At 51.0% G+C, this 18,278-nt stretch overlaps 1 protein-coding gene across 23 annotated transcripts in view; it reads right to left on the reverse strand.

Moving 5' to 3' along the window:
* Positions 1-18,278, reverse strand: part of Plekha6 (pleckstrin homology domain containing A6) — a 137,397-nt gene that overhangs the window by 36,304 nt on the left and 82,815 nt on the right. For 21 of the 23 annotated variants that reach the window (XR_005874373.1, XM_040739075.1, XM_013115862.3 and 18 more), the window contains 5 exons: positions 8,023-8,103; positions 7,129-7,243; positions 2,790-2,894; positions 2,059-2,131; positions 91-191 (listed from right to left, as the gene is read on the reverse strand). Coding sequence is in view for 22 of the 23 variants with exons in the window: in XM_040739075.1 (XP_040595009.1) it covers positions 91-191; positions 2,059-2,131; positions 2,790-2,894; positions 7,129-7,243; positions 8,023-8,103 (475 nt within the window). In the remaining variant the exon portion in view is untranslated. Of the gene's footprint in view, positions 1-90; positions 192-2,058; positions 2,132-2,789; positions 2,895-7,128; positions 7,244-8,022; positions 8,104-8,296; positions 8,416-9,960; positions 10,100-18,278 lie in introns of those variants that run through there. The other 2 variants (XM_021229114.2, XM_040739077.1) reach the window with 2 other exon arrangements.

Genomic DNA, 18,278 nt, shown 5'->3' on the forward strand with positions numbered 1-18,278 from the left:
AAGGCACATGCTCTTTAGCCTGCTCTAGCCTCAAGTTCTAGAAGAGCGGATTTCTTTCTTCCCCCTCCCGGAAGGGGAAGTCCAGCTGACCTTAAACGTGTGCTTCCGGCTGATGTTGTCTGAGGGCTGCACAGCTGCAACCCGGAAGCTTAACAGGGGAATGCTGCCCAGGATGCTCTCCTCCTTCTCATCTGTCAGGGAAACAGAGGTACAAAAGTGTGTGCGTATGCACATGCGCGTGGGTGTCCTCGCGTGCACGTATGCAGGTGTGCATGCATGTGTGTGCATGTGCGAGCACCTGTATATGCACACACCCATGTGTGCTTGCCCATGCTTGTGAGTGAATGTAGATGGAAGGGCAAGAAACTCTTCAACCTTACCAGGATAAACGTCAATGAAGATTCCATGTATTCATTTTGTGTCAGGCCGGTTCAATACCTTATTAGATCCAACACTCCTAACTGACCCACTAAGAGGTTCTACTATTCCCCCCCCCCATTGTCAAGTGGCATACTAAGTGATTTGTCCAGGTTTCTTAACCATTAAAAGTGGAATCAGTCTTAAAATTCAAGAAGCCCAACTCCAAAGTCAGCGTCCTTTACCCCTATCTTATCCGTCCTGTGTTGATAAGCAGGGCAATTTCAATAGCAATACACAGAGAAAGGGGCAGGATGAAGGTATTTACTCCTTTGGGTAATGGTTTGGGTGTTTTTGCTTTGAGATGGGGCCCTGTATGGACCAGAATGTACTATGTAGCCCAGACTGACCTTGTGCCAATGACTCTGCACCTTGGAATCCCCAATGACGGCATTATAGCTGTGAAGCACCGCACTTTGAGGGTAACTCGTTCTAAGGTCCTGCTAGGCCCCAGTGACCTGCTATGGATGCCATTAATGTCCCTGACCTCCACAGAAAGGCATAGTCCCAGGATCAGGCTACTACACAGTCCATCCTAGATCCCAAAGGATTACCCGGCCAGTGCCCCAGCCACAGAAAACTGACTAATATGGGTACCCTGGGACCATTCCTCTATGGCTCATGAGCATCCTTTGGTGTGCCTGGGCTTCTCTTCAGAGAGCCTGGCTCCTCCCTCTGTCCTGTCCCATGCTGGGAAATTCCTTACTCTTTAGTTCTAGATTTGCCTCTGTCCCTGTCCCTGTATCCATAGCCCCTGCTTGGCTACAACTCAGGAAGAGCAGCTCCAGGCAGAGGGTGAGCTGGAACAGCATGTATTTGTCTAAGTTAATGATTCACCACGCTGCTCTCAGGAGGCGGAGGAAGCCATCGCTGCAGGTAAGTAAGTGAAACACACAGCCTCTGTTTACAGACCATCTCGACCCCTCTCTTCTCATCCCTCCCGCCCCCTCCCCACGGCAGCAGCCTGATATGATGTCACCATTACTGTCACCAATTGACCTTTGCTTTGGTCCTCTGTGCTCACCCTGACATACGCTGTGCCCACTTTAGAATAACTTCCTGGGAGACGCTGTGCCAGAGTTCATCAGATCTTTGTCCTCTTGTGTTAGGGCAGGGGAGCCTCACGTGAACGTGGGGGTGAATGTGCTGGTAGAGGCCAGGACCGTTTGTCTGTCCAGCATCTCCTGACCATCTTCCCCGCAGCCCAGTTTTCAGTGCTGCGGACTTCACAGTAAACAAAATGGTAGAGAGTCTTACATGCCAGATCAGATTGCATATTCCGTTGGGCTAGGAGGAAAGTCAACACCAGCCTCCATTAGGAGGTGACTCACAAGCAGTGACTAGTGGCCTCCTCTTCCTCCTCCTTGCTCTTTTCCAACCCTTACCCAGGAATCTCACCACGCAAACGTTTGACCTGTTCACCTGCTGTATCATCAGTTGGTACCCAGAAACTGTTGCCTCCTGGGTAAGTATTTATGGCTAGGGATTGAATGAGCAGTGAATGAATCAGCTGTGATGCCCATTGCCACACCCTACCTGTCTGGAGGGACCTACCTCCCAAAGCAGAGTCCGACAGCAAGGCAGGAAAAGGCAGAGTGGCCCACGGCTCCCCCTGCCCTGGCAGCGCTGGGGCAAACTCACCTTTGTAGTAAAAGAGGCAGCGATCGACCAGGACAAACCAGCGCTTGTTCCACTGCTTCACCCCGGAGCTGGCCTGCAGGGTGCACAGAGAGACAGATGGGAAGGCCATGAGCTGGGTACGGAAGAGGAGGCAGACACAGTGAGAGGCTCTGCGCCAGTTACAAGGACATCAGGGCTCGCGCGCCGCAGCGCCGCCGCCTCTAGCACGTGGCAGCAACTCCCTTGAGATCTCAGATGCCGGGAACTAACATCAGATCATTGCCTGCGACTTTCCAGCTGTCATTCTGAGGCTCTGGGTCCCCCCGGGGAGGATAAAGGGGGCAAAAGATACCCCAGAATGAGTGAGTAGAAGAGCAGACAAGAATACAGCAGTGCCCATCCAGGGAAAGCTGGTAAACTCCAGCTCTTGGAGCCACCCCGCCCCCACACAGCAAGGGGATGTGGGGGGGGGGGGGAATGGAATGTGCCATGAGTTGCTCTGATGGGATTAGTGAGCTGGTGTATTTCAAAGTCATTGCATCAGCCCAGCAGGAACCTCATCTTGGATCCCCAAATTTGATACTAGTTAACTCTGGGGAGGTTTTCAATTTCTCAGACCTTTATAGAGTTGGGAGACATTCAGAGACAACAGGAAAACACAAAGAACAGGTGGGCTGCTGTGACTACAGAAGACTCACAATATTGTAAAGAAAGTGATGGCTGCGGTAGGTAACATGGCAAGGTGGCCTCACCTGTTTGAAGAGCCAGCCAGCTTTGGTGACAGGGGCACTGGGGTTCCGCTTCATGGAGTGTGAACGCTTACCAAAGGCAATGGCTTTTCGGGAAGTTCGAGTTGCCTGGAGGGGCAAAGGCAGCAGTTAGCCAAACTTCCCTCCTCTCCTTACAGCCTAGTTGGCAAGGGAGCTATCCTTGCTAATGGGTGAACCTCTCAGTGGGCCCCCGCTGCCCTCTCAATAAGAGACATGGTTGTGAAGGCTTTGACCCTCTACTAACTCAAGGGTGTGGCCCTTTAATTCTTTGGATCTTCTGATCTCAAACATGAGTTTCAACATACTAGTTGTTGCAGAGCTTTTGTCTTTTTTTCCTTGGAGGAAAGAAAACAAGATTTCTGAGTTTCTGCTTCCCATTTCTCTTTTACACTTATTTGCTTTGTGGGAGGCACATGCAAGCCATGGTGAGTTTGGAAGTTAGAGACCGATCTGCAGTCATTAGTCCTCTCCTTCCACCACGTGGGCTCTGGGATCAAACTCAGGTCACTGGGCTTGGCAGCATGTGCCTCCCCGACTCCAAGCAGCCGGCAGGCCCCAGTTGGCTCTCCTGTCCCCCTACTCTCCTCACCGCCGCCTCTTGCACAAAGCTTCTGGCATGTACACAACTTCCCCACACCATCCTGTCCCTGTCTCACACCAGACAGTCCACAGAGCTGGGAGGGTAGACATGCTCCTGGCTCATCACTGCCATGTGGTGACATCACCTGTGTCTGGCAATGACAATCTATTTTCCTTGAGCACAGCTTAACCCTTCTCCTCACAGTCTGCTCCTGGAGCATACTGCTGTGTTCTGTTTGTTTGTTGTTTTCATTTTGTTCTGTTTTAGTCTAAGGATTTTGGTGTAGTCCTCTTTACCATAAGACTTGCAATCACCATGGGAAACCTCACTAATCTTGAATGTGGCCCATCCAACGCCCTTTATATGACCTTATGTCCTCAACGCCACACCATGCACGGAGAATGCCGCCACTCTTGGGGCTGTCTTCCAGACCCTGCCAGCACCCAAGCCTTCAGCCCTACAGGAACATCTTCTGATGGCAACAGGCTTTCTCCCCTGACTCAGCTCTCCCAGCCTTTCTGCTTCACCCAGAGGCTCAGCTCCTCGCCCTTCCCTCTTTGCTGGATCCACACTCTACTTCCTGGTTTGTTATCCAGCCAGCCAGACTCAAAACCCCACCTGCTGGCTTCCTGCTTCATCTTTTCTGAAACTCAGTGTCCCAAATGAACCAAATCACCCATGTCTTCTGTGAGCTCTCGGGAATTAAAGTACTGTTGAAGGGGCTGACACATGAGGTCACCAGAGACCTTCAGTCCCCAACCCCAGTTGGGATGAGACCCCATCAGCAACTCCACTTCCCCCTCACACCGTCTTTCCAAGCCTCCCCACCCTCCAACCCTTTCTCTCCCCTGTTCTCACAGCCAGGCTCTGTACACCCACTCATGGGAAACGGTAGCTGTAGGACATGCTCTTCCTCAGGTTCATAGCCTTTTGCCTAGACAATTGCTGCCTTCACCACCACCTTTGCCTTTGAAAGAAGCATCGCTCTCCTTGCCAAGGATGATGCTTCTGATCCCCAGTCCCCTCAGATGCTGCCCCACTGACTGTCTCCCTTCAAACCTGCCCCTAAGAGGCAGGGGTGCAGCTCAATAGGAAAACACTTGCTCTTGCCTGCTGTACAGAAGGCACCCGTTTCCAAGCTGGTGGCAGTGGTGGTGCACACGTTTAATTCCCGTATTCAGGAGGCAGAGGCAGGTGGATCTCTGTGAGTTTGAGGCCAGCCTGGTCTACAGAGCGAGTTCCAGGACACCCAGAGCTGTTACACAGAGAAACCCTGACTCGAAAAAACAAAACAACAACAACAACAAAAAAGGACACCAGTTTCCATCCCTGGCAACACCACACACACACACACACACACACACACACACACACACACACACACGCTTGCACACTCACTGTATTAAAAACATTTAATTTTCTCAGCAGTTCTCATCACATAGGAGAACTGAAATTTCTCTGCACACACAGAAGACCAGGTGTGCAATATCTGGCTGGGTCTATAACCCGATTTATGCTGCCTTAGCACCCAGGTCCTATCTCTCCCTCATCCCCATCTTCCTGTGCTCCCTCATGGGGTAAGGCTATCCTCCCTCTTCCACCAACTCCAGACTTAATCTCTGACGTCCAGACAGCCTTCCCTTATGCTACAAAACCATCTCGGGTACCCACACATATGAGTACATACTCACACAGACACAGACACGCATCATTAACATAAATATACATTTTAAAAAGGCGGGTGCTGCAGGAGCCTATAATCTTAGCAGTAGAGAGGAAGGGACAGGAAGGTCCCTGGGGCTTCAGTGAATTCCAGGTTCAGTAAGAGACCATGGCTTTAAAAATAAGGTTTGAAGAAGCACATGAAGATGACACCTGGCATCTCTAGGGTCCACAGACACATGCATCTACCCACGGTTGCATGTACCCCCATAAACACACAAATTAAAAACACCTTTCTGAACTATTTCAAGTGTTTCAGGAAAGCGGGAGATATCACTACAATCATTCTTTTCTGTTGTTGTTGTTGTTTTCCCCCAATAAGAAAAGGCAAAGACGGGTGTTGGTGGCGCACGCCTTTAGTCCCAGCACTCGGGAGGCAGAGGCAGGCGGATCTCTGAGTTCAAGGCCAGCCTGGTCTTCAAAGAGAGTTCCAGGATTATTGGGGAAGTCCTTTGTCAATAAAGCACTGCTGGCCAATAGGAATCTAGATAGGTGGGACTAGGAGTCCAGGAGGACTCTGGGAAGGAGAAACTCAAGAGTCAAGATGTAACGCCATGGGGCAGGAAGCCCGGAACTATTCTCCGGTAAGAGAGATACTTAGATTAACAATTATGGGGTAATTACTTAAGTCAGAGCTAGCCAGTAAGAAACAAGCAAGGCCAACAGCTTCATAATTAATATAGCCTCCTGTGTGTTTATTTGGGACTGATGCGGCTCTGGAACCAGGCTGGTGGGAAGGCTTCTCTCAAGGGAAAAGCTTCTCTTTACACAGGATAGTCTCCAAACCCACAGAGAAACCCCGTTTCGGAAAAAAAAAAAGAGAGAAGGCAAAGTAGAGTCAGCTTCCCTTTGAGTTCCTCTCCATCTTGTTACCTTTCTCTTCCCTAAAGGCAGCCACTGACCCAAAATCAGTCTTGTGTCCATGGTTATACACGTGTGCTGCAGAATGTCTGTAAATGTGCAGCCCTGTTCTTCATCTTTGTACACTTTAAAAGTCATATATTTTTCAGAGACTGCAACTTGCACAGTTGCATTTCCAACGCACCCTTGATAGCACACACACACACACACACACACACACACACACACACACACACACACACACACACAGGGTTTAAGGACAGTGCTCTGCATGAATGCACTGCAGCCTGGGGCCCCTCTCTTGGCACACACACAAACACACACACACACACACACACACGCACGCACAGGGTTTAGGGAGCGTGCTCTGCATGAATCACTGCAGCCTGGGGCCCCTCTCTTGGCACACACACACACACACACACACACACACGCACGCATGCATGCACGCGCGCGCGCACACACACACACAGGGTTTAGGGAGCATGCTCTGCATGAATCACTGCAGCCTGGGGCCCCTCTCTTGGCAGCCTCCCCCTTGTTTCTACTTCTCCTGTCCCATCACCTCTCAACCTTCTGTGCGCATCACCTCTCAAACTGCTTGCCAAAGTCTCTAAGTTCAGCAGTCACTGAGCCCGAAAAACACATTCCACCTCCTTCTCAATGGAGGACTTCTTCCCAGGGTCCCCTTTCCTCCTCCTCCCATGCTGACCCCCCCCAGTCACCTCATCTCTCATGGGAGGTCCTTCTGCTGCCCCCTAAGATCAGTGGTCCTTAGGAGAGTGAGAGATTTTTGTCCCCAGTGGACACTGACAACAACTGCAGACATTTTTGGCTATTGACAACAGGAAAGATGGTCCTAAGGGCATCTAGCAGGCAGGGGTCAGGGTGCTGCTGACAGCCTGCACTGCTGGAAAACCCCGCCCACAAAGTGTCAATTTCAAACACTAGTAGGGCTGAGGAAGAGAAGCCCGTGTGTGGAGCCCCATCTTCTGTGAGGCGCTTATCTGGCTTTCTTCCCTTCCGCTCTGCACTGGGTTCCTGTACCTCCTTGACTGCCCACTGGAGCCTACAGATGTGCTGGGCAGGCAAGGATTTTCCTGGAGATCCTGTGATCCTCCTAACTGCCTGACAGCTTGCCTAAAAGGCTGGACTTACCCGGATGTTGGGCCGCTCTGGAGGAACTTCTGACACCATCTTGTGGTTGGAGATGCCACTGTTGATGGTAGCAGAATGCTTCCCGCCTGTTTTGCTGGACATGTCCAAGGGCGATCTGAATTCAAGTCAACAACAGAGGGAAACGAGTTAGAGGCACAAAACAAAAGAAAGCCTGCCGTTGCCCTGCCACCCACTGTCCAGACATCAACACCAAGTCCCAGCCTGAGGTGCAGCTCAGAAGTCATCCCAGGGGCTCCTTCTGGGATAATCTCACGTTTCTTCTGTTCATTTATGGATTTGACTTGTATTTTGTTGGTTTGTGCGTTTTGATTTTTTGAGGCAGGGTTTCTCTGTGTAGCTATGGCTGTCATGGGACTCAATCTGTAGACCAGGCTGGCCTCGAACTCAAAGAGATCTACCTGCCTCTGCTTCCTGAGTACTGGGATTAAAGGTGTGCACCACACCACCACCACCCGGCCAGCTTGTTGATTTAAAGATAGAGCCTCACATAGACAAGACTGGCCTCAAGCTCACTATGTAATGGAGGGTGATCTTGAAGTCTTGATCTTCCTGCATCTTTGTATGGAATTCTAGGATTATAGGTGTGTGCCACCCCATGTGGCTTTATCCTGTCTAAAAATCCAGACCCTGAGATAATAGACTACTCATTACTCTTATCTTATTTTGAGACAGGGTCTTACTATACAGGCCAGGTTGGTCTTGAAATCAAGATCCTCTAGCTTCAAGAAGCCGGGATTACAGGCGTGTAACCACCAGGCCTGTGTCCTATTTTAAAGTTTCAACAGCATACATGTATGTGACCCCAGAGGGAGGGAAATCCATTGATCAAAGGCAGTCGTGGCAAAGACAAAAAGCAAGCAGAGGGAAACTTACGTTTTCAAGTTAAACTTGTTGTTCTCCTCTGGGACCTGGCCAGTCACTGGGTGTCGAAATGTGTTGCGTCTTTCATTGTGGCTGCAGAGGACAAAGAGGGAGAGAGCTGCCATCAGCTAGGGAGGGCAGAGTCACAATCCAAAGGGTGGCAAGCCACAGAAGGAGCTGTGGCTCTGTTCCCCCAGCGGGGTCAATAGGGACAAGGAAATGACTGGACCGAGTACTGGAAGATGCCGGTGGGTGGGGTCAGGGAGAGAGAATAAAGCCTGGTCACCTCTCGCTGGTTCAGTGTTAACCACCTGCTAGACATCCCAAGCTGTCAGCAAGCTATACTCAAGGCATTCAGTGGATGGGAGGGAGGCTGAGACGGGGCTTTCCAAGCCTGAGTTTGACACTGTCGAGATTTCATGCAGCAGCTTCCCTCCCAGGGACAGCGCCTGCCCGTGTTCCACACAGAAAATGCTTGCTCATAATTGGCTGAAAGAACTCCCTTGTGACCTTGGGCTCCTCTCCTACTCTAAGCCCCACCCCTTTCTTCAAATGTGTCAGGAAATTCGGAAACTCCATGATTGAGCTTGGGCTGGGCATTGCAGAACCACCAGGATATGCCAAGCAGCAAGGTCAGTGCTGGCCTAACAGCTGTACCCGACTGAGGGCTACTATAGCTAAGAGTGGGGTTGGGTGCTGAGCCTGCCAGGAAGTTGGGGGAGCAAGTCCCAGGGGCTGGGAATGAGGCAGACAGGAGCGCAGGGAGAAGGTGCCTCTGGCTGACAGGATGTCAAGCCAGGTCCTGGGTGAGCTCTCAGGGGACATGCAGCAGAGAGCTCTTCCAGGGCAGCAATGGCTTAATAAGTGGGGACCACTTGTCGAGAATGTGATAGTGTCGAGTCCACAGGGTGAGACAAGTTAAAGGCCCTCCTCCCTGACACCTCTTCAGAAAGAGAAAACCCAGCACCGGCCCCAGCTGACCTTAAGAGCAGGCATGGGGACAGAGACTGCTAAAGTCACTTCAGTACTCCCACAGCACAGAGCTGGTTCTGCCCAGTCAACCTCAGGCCAGCCAGCACCTCAGCAAAGTGTGCTTAGCTTGGTCCCTTCCACCCTCTCACTACCCCAGGATCCATCCCAGCCCTCAGGATGCCAGCCGAAGCTAAAGATAATATCAAAGGATGCTTTCTTTTCGGCCCAACCAGTGTTGTTCAGATCAAACCCAGACATGCAGGAGAAAGAGGCACAGCAGGCAACGGCTTCAGCCTCTTTGGATGCCTGGACCTAAAACCTGACCAGCATCCACCAGGCCTGAATTTAAACTCCGCACATTGGTGACCACCCTCTAGTTCCTCAGTTAGTGCCTCCCCATTCCTAAGTCTTCTAAGGACGCTCCCTCGATTTGGTCACAGGGAATCTTTGCAAGCAAAAGTACCAGCCTGTCACCCTCGTCCTCGGACTTTGGCTCCCAACAAGGCTGAGGGCAGCAATCTGGGACAATGAAGCTTCTTAAAATGCCAAACTCTCTGTTTTGCCCTATGTGTGGAGTGCCTACCTGTTTCCTGCCCCCACCCTAGCCCTCCAGGCCCCTTCTGCTCTGTGTTCCTGGGAGCACCCTCCAGGCATTAGTTCAGACGGTCGCACATAGAAGCAGCCCGCTGTTGCCCAGCTCAGTTTTCCAGGGCATGGCACACCTCTCCCAGGCCTGAGCCTCCTACCCAGCAATCCTACAAACAATGCCCTCGTTCCACCCGCTGGTAGCAATTTCAAAATAGCCTTCTCTCCACAGGCACTGCAATGCAGTAGGCACTGACCTAACTACTCTCCTCTCAGGTCATGGTCCTCTCCGGCAGACCCCTTACCGCCCAGCCCTGAATTCAAACAGGATCAGCAACCAACTCGGCCTGCTCTGATTTCACTAGGCTCATGGTCCACAGAGGAAATTCCTACCTCACCCGTCGATCAGCCCGAAACTTCAACATCTTTTTGGAAGCTCAGTCCCCAGTTCGGCAGCCTCAGAGGAGCCACCAGCCACCCTGCTGCTACCATCCCTCTGAGAAGTAAGTCCTTGGTTCCAACTCTTAATGCTGTGGCAGAGACGCGGGGCAGGCTGGGGCAGGTTCCATGGGCTGCCCTTTCTCCTGGTGCTAGCACTGGAGAACGGGGACAGGGCTCCCTGCGGACAACGGGAGGGGTTGTCCAGGTGCCCTAGGGGGCCTGTGGCCTCCTAGAATTTGCCTGCGATGCTACTGTTAGAGGGTCGGAGGCAGAATAAATGGAGAAGAGAGGACCTCCTCCCAGTTCAGGTTCTCAAGAAGGAAATGCAGAAATGGAGAGAGGTATGCACGGAGCAGGTGTACGGCTTCCAGGTAGTCCGACCTCACTGAGCTAAGGACACCGAGCAGCTGGGCGGGCGGAGGAACATGGGCTGCATTCCCATCTGCACGGAAGCGCATGCCAGCCCAACCTGCAGGGAGATGGTGCTCCAGCCTCTCCAGCTCCCAGCCCAGGCACAGGCTCTGGGGCTGCAAACCAACTTGCTTCTCAGAAACCTTCCAAGCCCTTCTGAGGGTTAAAGGATGCTTCCGGTTCATTGGCTGTTATTTGTTGCCGTTGCTGAGAAGCTGAGGAGAACTGAAGAAGTCTCCATTCCCTCCTCTCAGCCTGCCCAGCTTTCATCTGTACAGACAGGAGCAGCTGTGCAACCGGCCTGGCACACTCCCCTCTCCAGCGGCACGGCTCGCTTGCCCAGCTGGTAAGGAGCTGGGCGTATGCAGCCCGAGCGGTATGGGCGGGATGTTTGTGGAGCCCCAGCTGCTGGCAAAGATCAGCTTCTTTACTCAGAAGTGGAAGGAAACCTTCCTCCCAAGGCTGGTGAGGAAGAGGGCAGGGAACAGGGATCGAGGTGGGGTCATGGTATATCTGTTGCGGCAAATCTTCCCAGATGCCAGATGATAGATTCCAGCTGGTAACGGTCAGATCTGCTCGGCTGGAAGGTTTGCATGGATGCTAATTCCCCCGAATAGGTCAAGGCTAGTCAAATCTCCTCTTTCTCACTGGCCTCTGTGCTTCAGGATTCTTGGGCTGGAAGGCCTTCTGAAGGTCATCTCCTCATCCCCCTGCCTCCAGACAAGCTTATTCTCTTATCTATCAGTCCTCGCAAGAGCCTTGCAGGTTTGTCAAGGACTCCAGCAAAGGAGGACCCAGGCTCAATGTCATCTTAAACAGCCAAGACGCTCTTTCTGATGCTGTCTCAGCTCCTCTGCCTGCTATGGGCTTCCACTTCACACGACAGCTTCCTTTCTGACCAAGGTGCTTCTTTTTGCAGCCCCGGGCATTGTGCTGACATCATAGTCTGTTGTTATGGCAACTCTGTGATGTCACAGTAGACACTAAAAGGGCAGGGCTGATCTAATTATTCGGACTGAGGTCAGAGGAACAATGGGATCAGTAAACACAAAAACAAATGGACAACATTATTATTTAACCCACAAAGAGACGAATTGGCCAGGTGTAACTGGGGCCACTGATATTTAAACAGCTAATCCTAAATCCAAAATGTCAATATATTCAGTCATTTAGTGGGGCTTTGGTCATTGATTTGTCTTGGTGACAGGAGGCCTTAGGTCTGGGGCTGAACCTGTCTCCAGTTACCTGAGCCTTCTCCAGATGCCTTCTTGAGTTCCCTGTCTGCCCATCATGGGTACCCAATAAAGTTTTGTTGGATGTACAAATGAACAGATAAAAGAGACTTCCAGTGCTCTGGTGTCATTTTTAGCCACCTGATTTTGAAGGTTGATATTCTATTACCAAGGGCTTTCCTATCTTAGTTCTCTCTCACAATTAATTACTTCCTCCCTGGGAGGGGAGCTCTGTTTCTGTCCCTGCGCCCCCTCACTCAGCTTCCCTGACTGGCTCCCCCTGAATATATAGCTTGGCTTTCATCCATCTTCATTAAGAGGAGAAGAAAATTAAGCTCATCTGAATAGGAGGGGGGGGTGGAGTGCATTGGGAAAATGAGTTTTCTTCCACTAGGAGGCAAAAATATCCCCCTTCTCTTCAAGCTGAGCTCAGGGGCCTCCCACAGCCTTTGCTCAAGTTAAATTACTTCTCTGCTACCGAGTGAAGACATCGCAAGGGAGAGGGATGGAGGGCACAGACTCCTGTGCACCGAGAGCCCCAGATCCTCAGTGTTAGGTCAGAACACAGAAGGCCTGGCTGGGGTTCCTCACCATTGCCCTGCACAGAATAACAGTTTTCACTGTAAGTAAGGCAGCAGGAAAAATTTACCAGGGATAGAATTAACCATCTTTCCTCCTCTTTACTTCCTTGAGGGACGTCAGAAAGCTTCCCTTTCTTAAGGGCAGATGCCTAAGACCAGACCCAAGGTGACCTTTCAGACTCCACTCCCCCAAAAGTAAGAAACTCAGGAAGAAAAAGACTAAGCTGCAGAAGAGAGAGCATCCTTGATTTCCAGAGTTGTCCAAGAGGTGGTCACTTCTCTACTGGGCCTACGAGGCAGCCGCTCACTTGGGAGTGCCATGAGCAGAAAGGGAACTGGGCAGGTCCATCTTCACTGTGGGCCACATCAAGTCTGCAGTGCGGCCTCACCTCACCTGCTTAGCCCTTAGTTTGCTCATGGGCAACAAACAAGGCCTCTTCTAATTCTGTGAATTAATCCCTGCAAACTTGCAATGTGAAATGTTTCATGCACAACACAGGGTGGCTATAAACATTGTGCTTGAAAAGGATCAAGAAATATGCTGAGCGCAAGAGTGTGAGTGAGGAACCAAGGACAGATGAGAGAACCGCACTCAGGATTTGGGCAGGGTGAGGGCGGGCTTTCCACAAGGTCCAGACACGTTCCCTCCACCTTATCAGGGCACTTCTGTGGCTCAAGACATCCTCATCTTCTATGTGGTGTGCACCTGGCACCATGCAGCAAAAACCAAGTCTTCATCGCCCTGAGCAAGCATGCACGTACATGAGCATGCACACGAGTGTGCGCACGCACACACACATGCACACACACGCACACGAGTGTACACACACACGCATACACACACACACCACTTCCAAGATAGATGTGCAAGACTATCATTGTGATGAATACTGAAAACCTAAGGAATACACTCCACACTCCACTCCTTCTGCCCCCGTACCACGCAGCTTCATTTCCGTAGACCCTGAGACTCTGCAGACAGAATCATCTTCGGCCATGCTTCCCCACACTCAGAATGCCTGTCACCAGCACTGAAGCTCATAAGAGGCCGGGAGAGCCAGGGAGCGGGGACTGATGGCAGGGAGGGCTCTGCAGCCAACAAAGGGAAGCTTGGCTCTTGCCCTGCTTCCCCGTCTGGGTCTCGTCATTATTGTCAAAGAGCCTTATCTAGCCCAGCATCCTGTCCCAATTAAAAACCAGCTCAGTTTACATCTCCAACTCTCTAGATTGCTGGATTCCTGAAGCTCCCTGGCTGTCTTGGGAGAAAACACTTTCCTAGCCAACCACTCCCCCAGCAGCCCTATGGCTGCTGCATCAAGAAACCAAAGGGGCTGGGTGGTGGTAGCACACACCTTTATTCTCAGCACTCAGGAGGCAGAGGCGGGCGGATCTCTGTGAGTTCGAGGCCAGCTTGGTCTACAGAACAAGTGTCAGGATAGGCTCCAAAGGCACACAAACCCAGAGGGCGGGGTGGAGAACCAAATGGAGAGATCAGGGCCCAGGCAGCACTCCTGGAGGTTTTTAGATAGAGACAAAACTGTCTCCCCATCTCCACCCGCAGAGCAAAATACTAGCTCCAAAGTGCTAGGAACAGCTTCCAGCTGTCTCCTCTCATTGGCTTGCACTTATGCCTCCTTTCTTTTCTGAGCTTGCTCCATCCTGGCTTTTGATGCTACTGTTATTTCCAATATGGTATGAATACTATGTCCTCCCAATCAAGTCTGGAACACCCTAACGTGCTAGGACCCTGAACTGAATTCAGAGGACAGGACCCAGTACCTGCTCCTGCCCATTTCTCTCTAGTCTAACAGTCCCGTTCCACCCTGAGTGGTCAGTAGTAGCTTCCCCAGCTGTGGTGGCCAGAGTAGGGAGGGGATGCCACAGAAGCTCACTGAACTCAGTCCCTACCTTAGGACAGGGAGTTGACTCAGTTCCCGGGGAGGGGGTGCTGCTACACACTGGGGAAGCATAAGTCAGGACCCTGGGTGTGCTCCCTCCACTCCCTCCCAGCCCATGCAGCTGCCCTCCTGTCTTGTGGCAAGGTCAGCTTATTCCTACCACAGAAGAGGGGACAGCCCAGGGCACAAAACAGAACATACTCCAGTTAGGGTGGAAAGAGATTACATAGGCAAACTCATGCAACTCTCCTACCCTATATACCTCAAATTATCTTGTCTTATTAGTTATTTTACGTTGTGGGAGTCTAGCAGTCTTTTGAAAAATGGCAGTAACCTGGGTAGGTGATGTGTAATTTCTTGCTGTTAGCAAGTGAAGAGCTGTTTGTCACACCTCTCTAGGGTCAAGCTAGCTTTTCTGGCCAGTGCCTGGGACCTGGCTACCTCTCCATAACATAGAGCCCAGGAGGTTAGACCTGGCCACAGGCCCTGCTACAACACCAGGCCAGCATCCTCTCTGGGCAACGATGTAGTTCACTATTCCAGTGGTGGAGGCAGCCGAGCTCGTTCTCACCGTCCCCCTGCTGTACTGTGGTTGCTTTGAGACAAGGAGAAAAATGCAACCCCAAGTCCTCACTTTCCTCCCCCCTGGCCAGCCTCACAAGCCAAGCCAGGTAATGGCAGGGGAAGGCAGGTTCAGTCCCCTTACCCCAGCTTCCTCCCTTCCCTTCCCTCTCTTCCTGTCTCCCTTTTTTTTTCCCTTGGTCTCCAGGGTGCCTTTTCCAAACAGTCAGCAGGATTCCCAGGGGTGACAGGGCAGAGCAATCATTAACTGGACTTCTTCCTCTGGGTTGAATCCCAATCTCTTGCCCTTCAGAGGCCGAGGGCCATATGCTTCTGCTTCCGGGGCTACTGAAGGTCACCCAAACTCTATTTCTTCATTCCTAACTCAGCAGATATGATTCTGATGTCCCACAGGGATCAGCATCCCCGCCCAGCCTGTCCCATGGGAAGGAATTTTACAGTGAGTGTTTGGACAGTAACCAGCCACACTGACAGTCTTGCCTCCACACCCTCAGAAACATCCATGCCTTCTTATTCTCCATCCAGCAATTTGAGGTTGTCAAGCTGTTCGGTGCCATTTCCTCATTTTTACAATAAAACAATAGTAGTGAGTGATGCCTTGTTCCACAGGCTGCTTAAACTTCCCACCAGATCAGATAGCAGAGGAAATATAGGCTGCACTACTATAAATTGGGTATGGAACAAAGAAAATGAAACTCCCTGCTGTTTGGTCCCTACCCTGGACTGAGGTAGGTAAGGCTTGGGGCAGAGTCAGGAGGTTTACAGTCCTGGCCACAGTAGCAGCAGCCTCCTTGGGTTTCCCTAGGCCCTATTGTCAACCTCTCTGCAGTCTTCATTCCCCAGGATGAGGAGCTGCACAGTTCAGTGCGAGACTCTGGCTTCACAAGGCTCCAAGAACACAGCAACGAAAGCCGCAAACCCCTCACTGCTAATACCTGCCAGCTACAGGTCTGGAGACAATGCGTGGTATGGGGTGGGGCGATGATGCCTGGGTGCAGGGGTAAGTTAGAACATCCACCTAATCACTGTCCACAGCCTGAGTCTGTAGGGCTGTGCCCAATCCTCACCTCCTGCACAGATCTGGGATGCTGAAGGGTGGCAGGATTGTTCAGCATCCCACACATTTCTTACTCCTTCTCTTGGCCAGCGAGCTCTGACTGGTCATGAAGCTGAGACTTTGACTAAGGGAAGATTACACAGTCATAAGTCTCCTAGAACCAGCAGGCAGGAGCCTAGGCAGCTGCTCCTGGAGGGAGGAGCCTCCTACTTGATGGTGCATGAGGACCAGATGCCAAGGCAGGTAGAGGATGGTGAAGTTGTAGCTGGCGTTCTCCCTCACCAGTTAGGCTGTGAGACCTCGCTGAGGAGACTGGGAGTGGTAGGGGAAGGTGGCATGCAGACGGGTGGTGGGAAGTTCTGACTGCCTCTTTCTGCAAGGAGAGAGGGGTTTGGGACTTCCTATGCCCCTTGGCAGCTTGCCAAGGGTTGAAGTATCTCTCTGTCTCACTGATGTGAGGAAGTCCCAGGAAGAGCTGGAACAAGGTTCAGTCCTGGAACCAGCCAGAATGCCTGCACCCAGGAGGGCCCCTGTGAGCCAAACAACACTCATGTGACTTCAAACTGACTAACCCACTTTGCAGCTCTGGGTTTCAGTTTGTCATTCTGTAACACAGAGCAATACCAGGGCTGCTGGGAGGACTAAATAAGATTGTGTAGTTAACGCACTTTGGAGAGAGGGAGCTTGTCCATAGCAGCTTCTCAGTTAGTGGGTGGTGTGACAACGTGAATAAAGGAAGCAGTACCCCACATCTGTACCATCTGGTCTGAAGGTCCCTACAGCATCCTTTTGTGGGATGTTTGTACACTGTGTGAAGATGTATTGCTGTAGTTGGTGTAATAAAAAGCTAAATGGCCAATAGCTAGCCAGGAGGTAGAGGTGGGACTTCCAGGCAGAGAGGAATGCTGGGAGGAAAAAAAGGCGGGGTGGCCAGCCAGACACAGAGGAGGCAGGACATGAAAGAGAAGAGGTAATGGCTATGAGCTACGTGACAGGACATAGTTAAATAAAAATGTGTAAATGGGTTAATTTAGGCTATAAGAATCAGTTAGGAACAAGCCTAAGCTATAAGCCATAATTAATAAGAAGTCTCTGTGTCAATATTTGGGGGCTGGTGATCCAAAGATAGTCTGACAAGAAAACTTGATACAGCATCCCACATCTGTACCATCAGGCAAGATAGTTACCATAGCATCTTACATCTGTACCATCCTGTCTGATGGTCACTAGTCGTGCTCAGATTTTTGTTAAGTTTTAAAAACGTTAATATTTCAATGCCTCAGACTAGCCACATTTCACTGAGACTTATTAGCCATGGAGGCAGCAATACTAGATGGAATAGTCATGGACCATTTCATCACAGTAGAACTTCCTTCTAGACAGCACTGGTCTAGTCCTCTAAGTCACTAACATTTCTGGATTATATGAGACAACTCCAAACCACTTTATCCTCCTAGCAATGGATATGAGCTCAGAATCCTCAGAAACACAGGGCTGTTACAGTCCTAAACTATACCAACAAGAATGGAAAATTTGCCCCTAACCACAACAGAAAATTAAAAATCAAGGCTGGGCATAGTGGGACATGCACACCTGTCATCCCAGCACTTGGGAGCTGGGAGCAGAAGGATCAAGAATTCATGACCAGCCTGGAACAGAAATCCTATCAAAAAAATCAAATGACATATTCCAAAATTCAATCAAAGCTGGCATAGCTTTAATCTCAGCAGAGGTGGGGCAGGAGGTTCTCAGTGAGTTTAAGGCCAGCCTGGTCTACATAGTGAATTGCAGGACAGCCTGGTTTACATAGTGAGACCCTGTCTTTAAAAAAAAAGTCTAACAACATTGAATTTTAATGATCCATTGGCTTTTAAAGCAATGTATTAAGACTCCACAGTCTAAAATTATTGTCACCAAGAGTCCTTTTGGCATAGGGCCAGAGGGATATACTTGGAAAAGATTCTAATAGTTGAAGGAGATGGGGAGATGCAAGATGGAGCAAGAAAAAGTGGAGTTATCTAGGGACAGAGGAGCCTGGCTGGTCCTCCCTCCAGCCTCCTTTTCCTGCTGGGATCAGCCAGAGCCTCCAGCTAATGTCGATGGGGAAAGAGAAAGGAAGGGGCCTCCTGTAGGCCTTTGGTCCCAAGGGCAAGGAAGACCTGCAGGGAGTCAGCAGAGAGGCATCCCCAGACAGGCAGTCTTAGGATTCTCCCTTCCCACCTTGCACCTCCCGCCCCTACCCCTACTCCCATCCAGACTTGGAGCCCAGAGAGTCACCAGTGATGCAACCTGCAATCTATTCAAAAACAAAGAGCATAGGAAGCAGGTGCCAGGGAGGGGGAGGGAAACGGTCTCAGAGGAAGATGAGGGCTCCCAGGAATAGTGCCCAGGCCACTTTCCAGTGCTTCCCAGTCAAGACAGATGTCAGCGTGTCAGTGACACCTGAATAACAGATGGGTCTCCCCACACCTACCTGTTGGAGCAACTCTGCTGCTGCAAAAATAAAAAC

Source organism: Mesocricetus auratus, unplaced genomic scaffold, assembly GCF_017639785.1.
Source record: "Mesocricetus auratus isolate SY011 unplaced genomic scaffold, BCM_Maur_2.0 Super-Scaffold_100676, whole genome shotgun sequence".
NCBI lineage: Eukaryota > Metazoa > Chordata > Mammalia > Rodentia > Cricetidae > Mesocricetus > Mesocricetus auratus.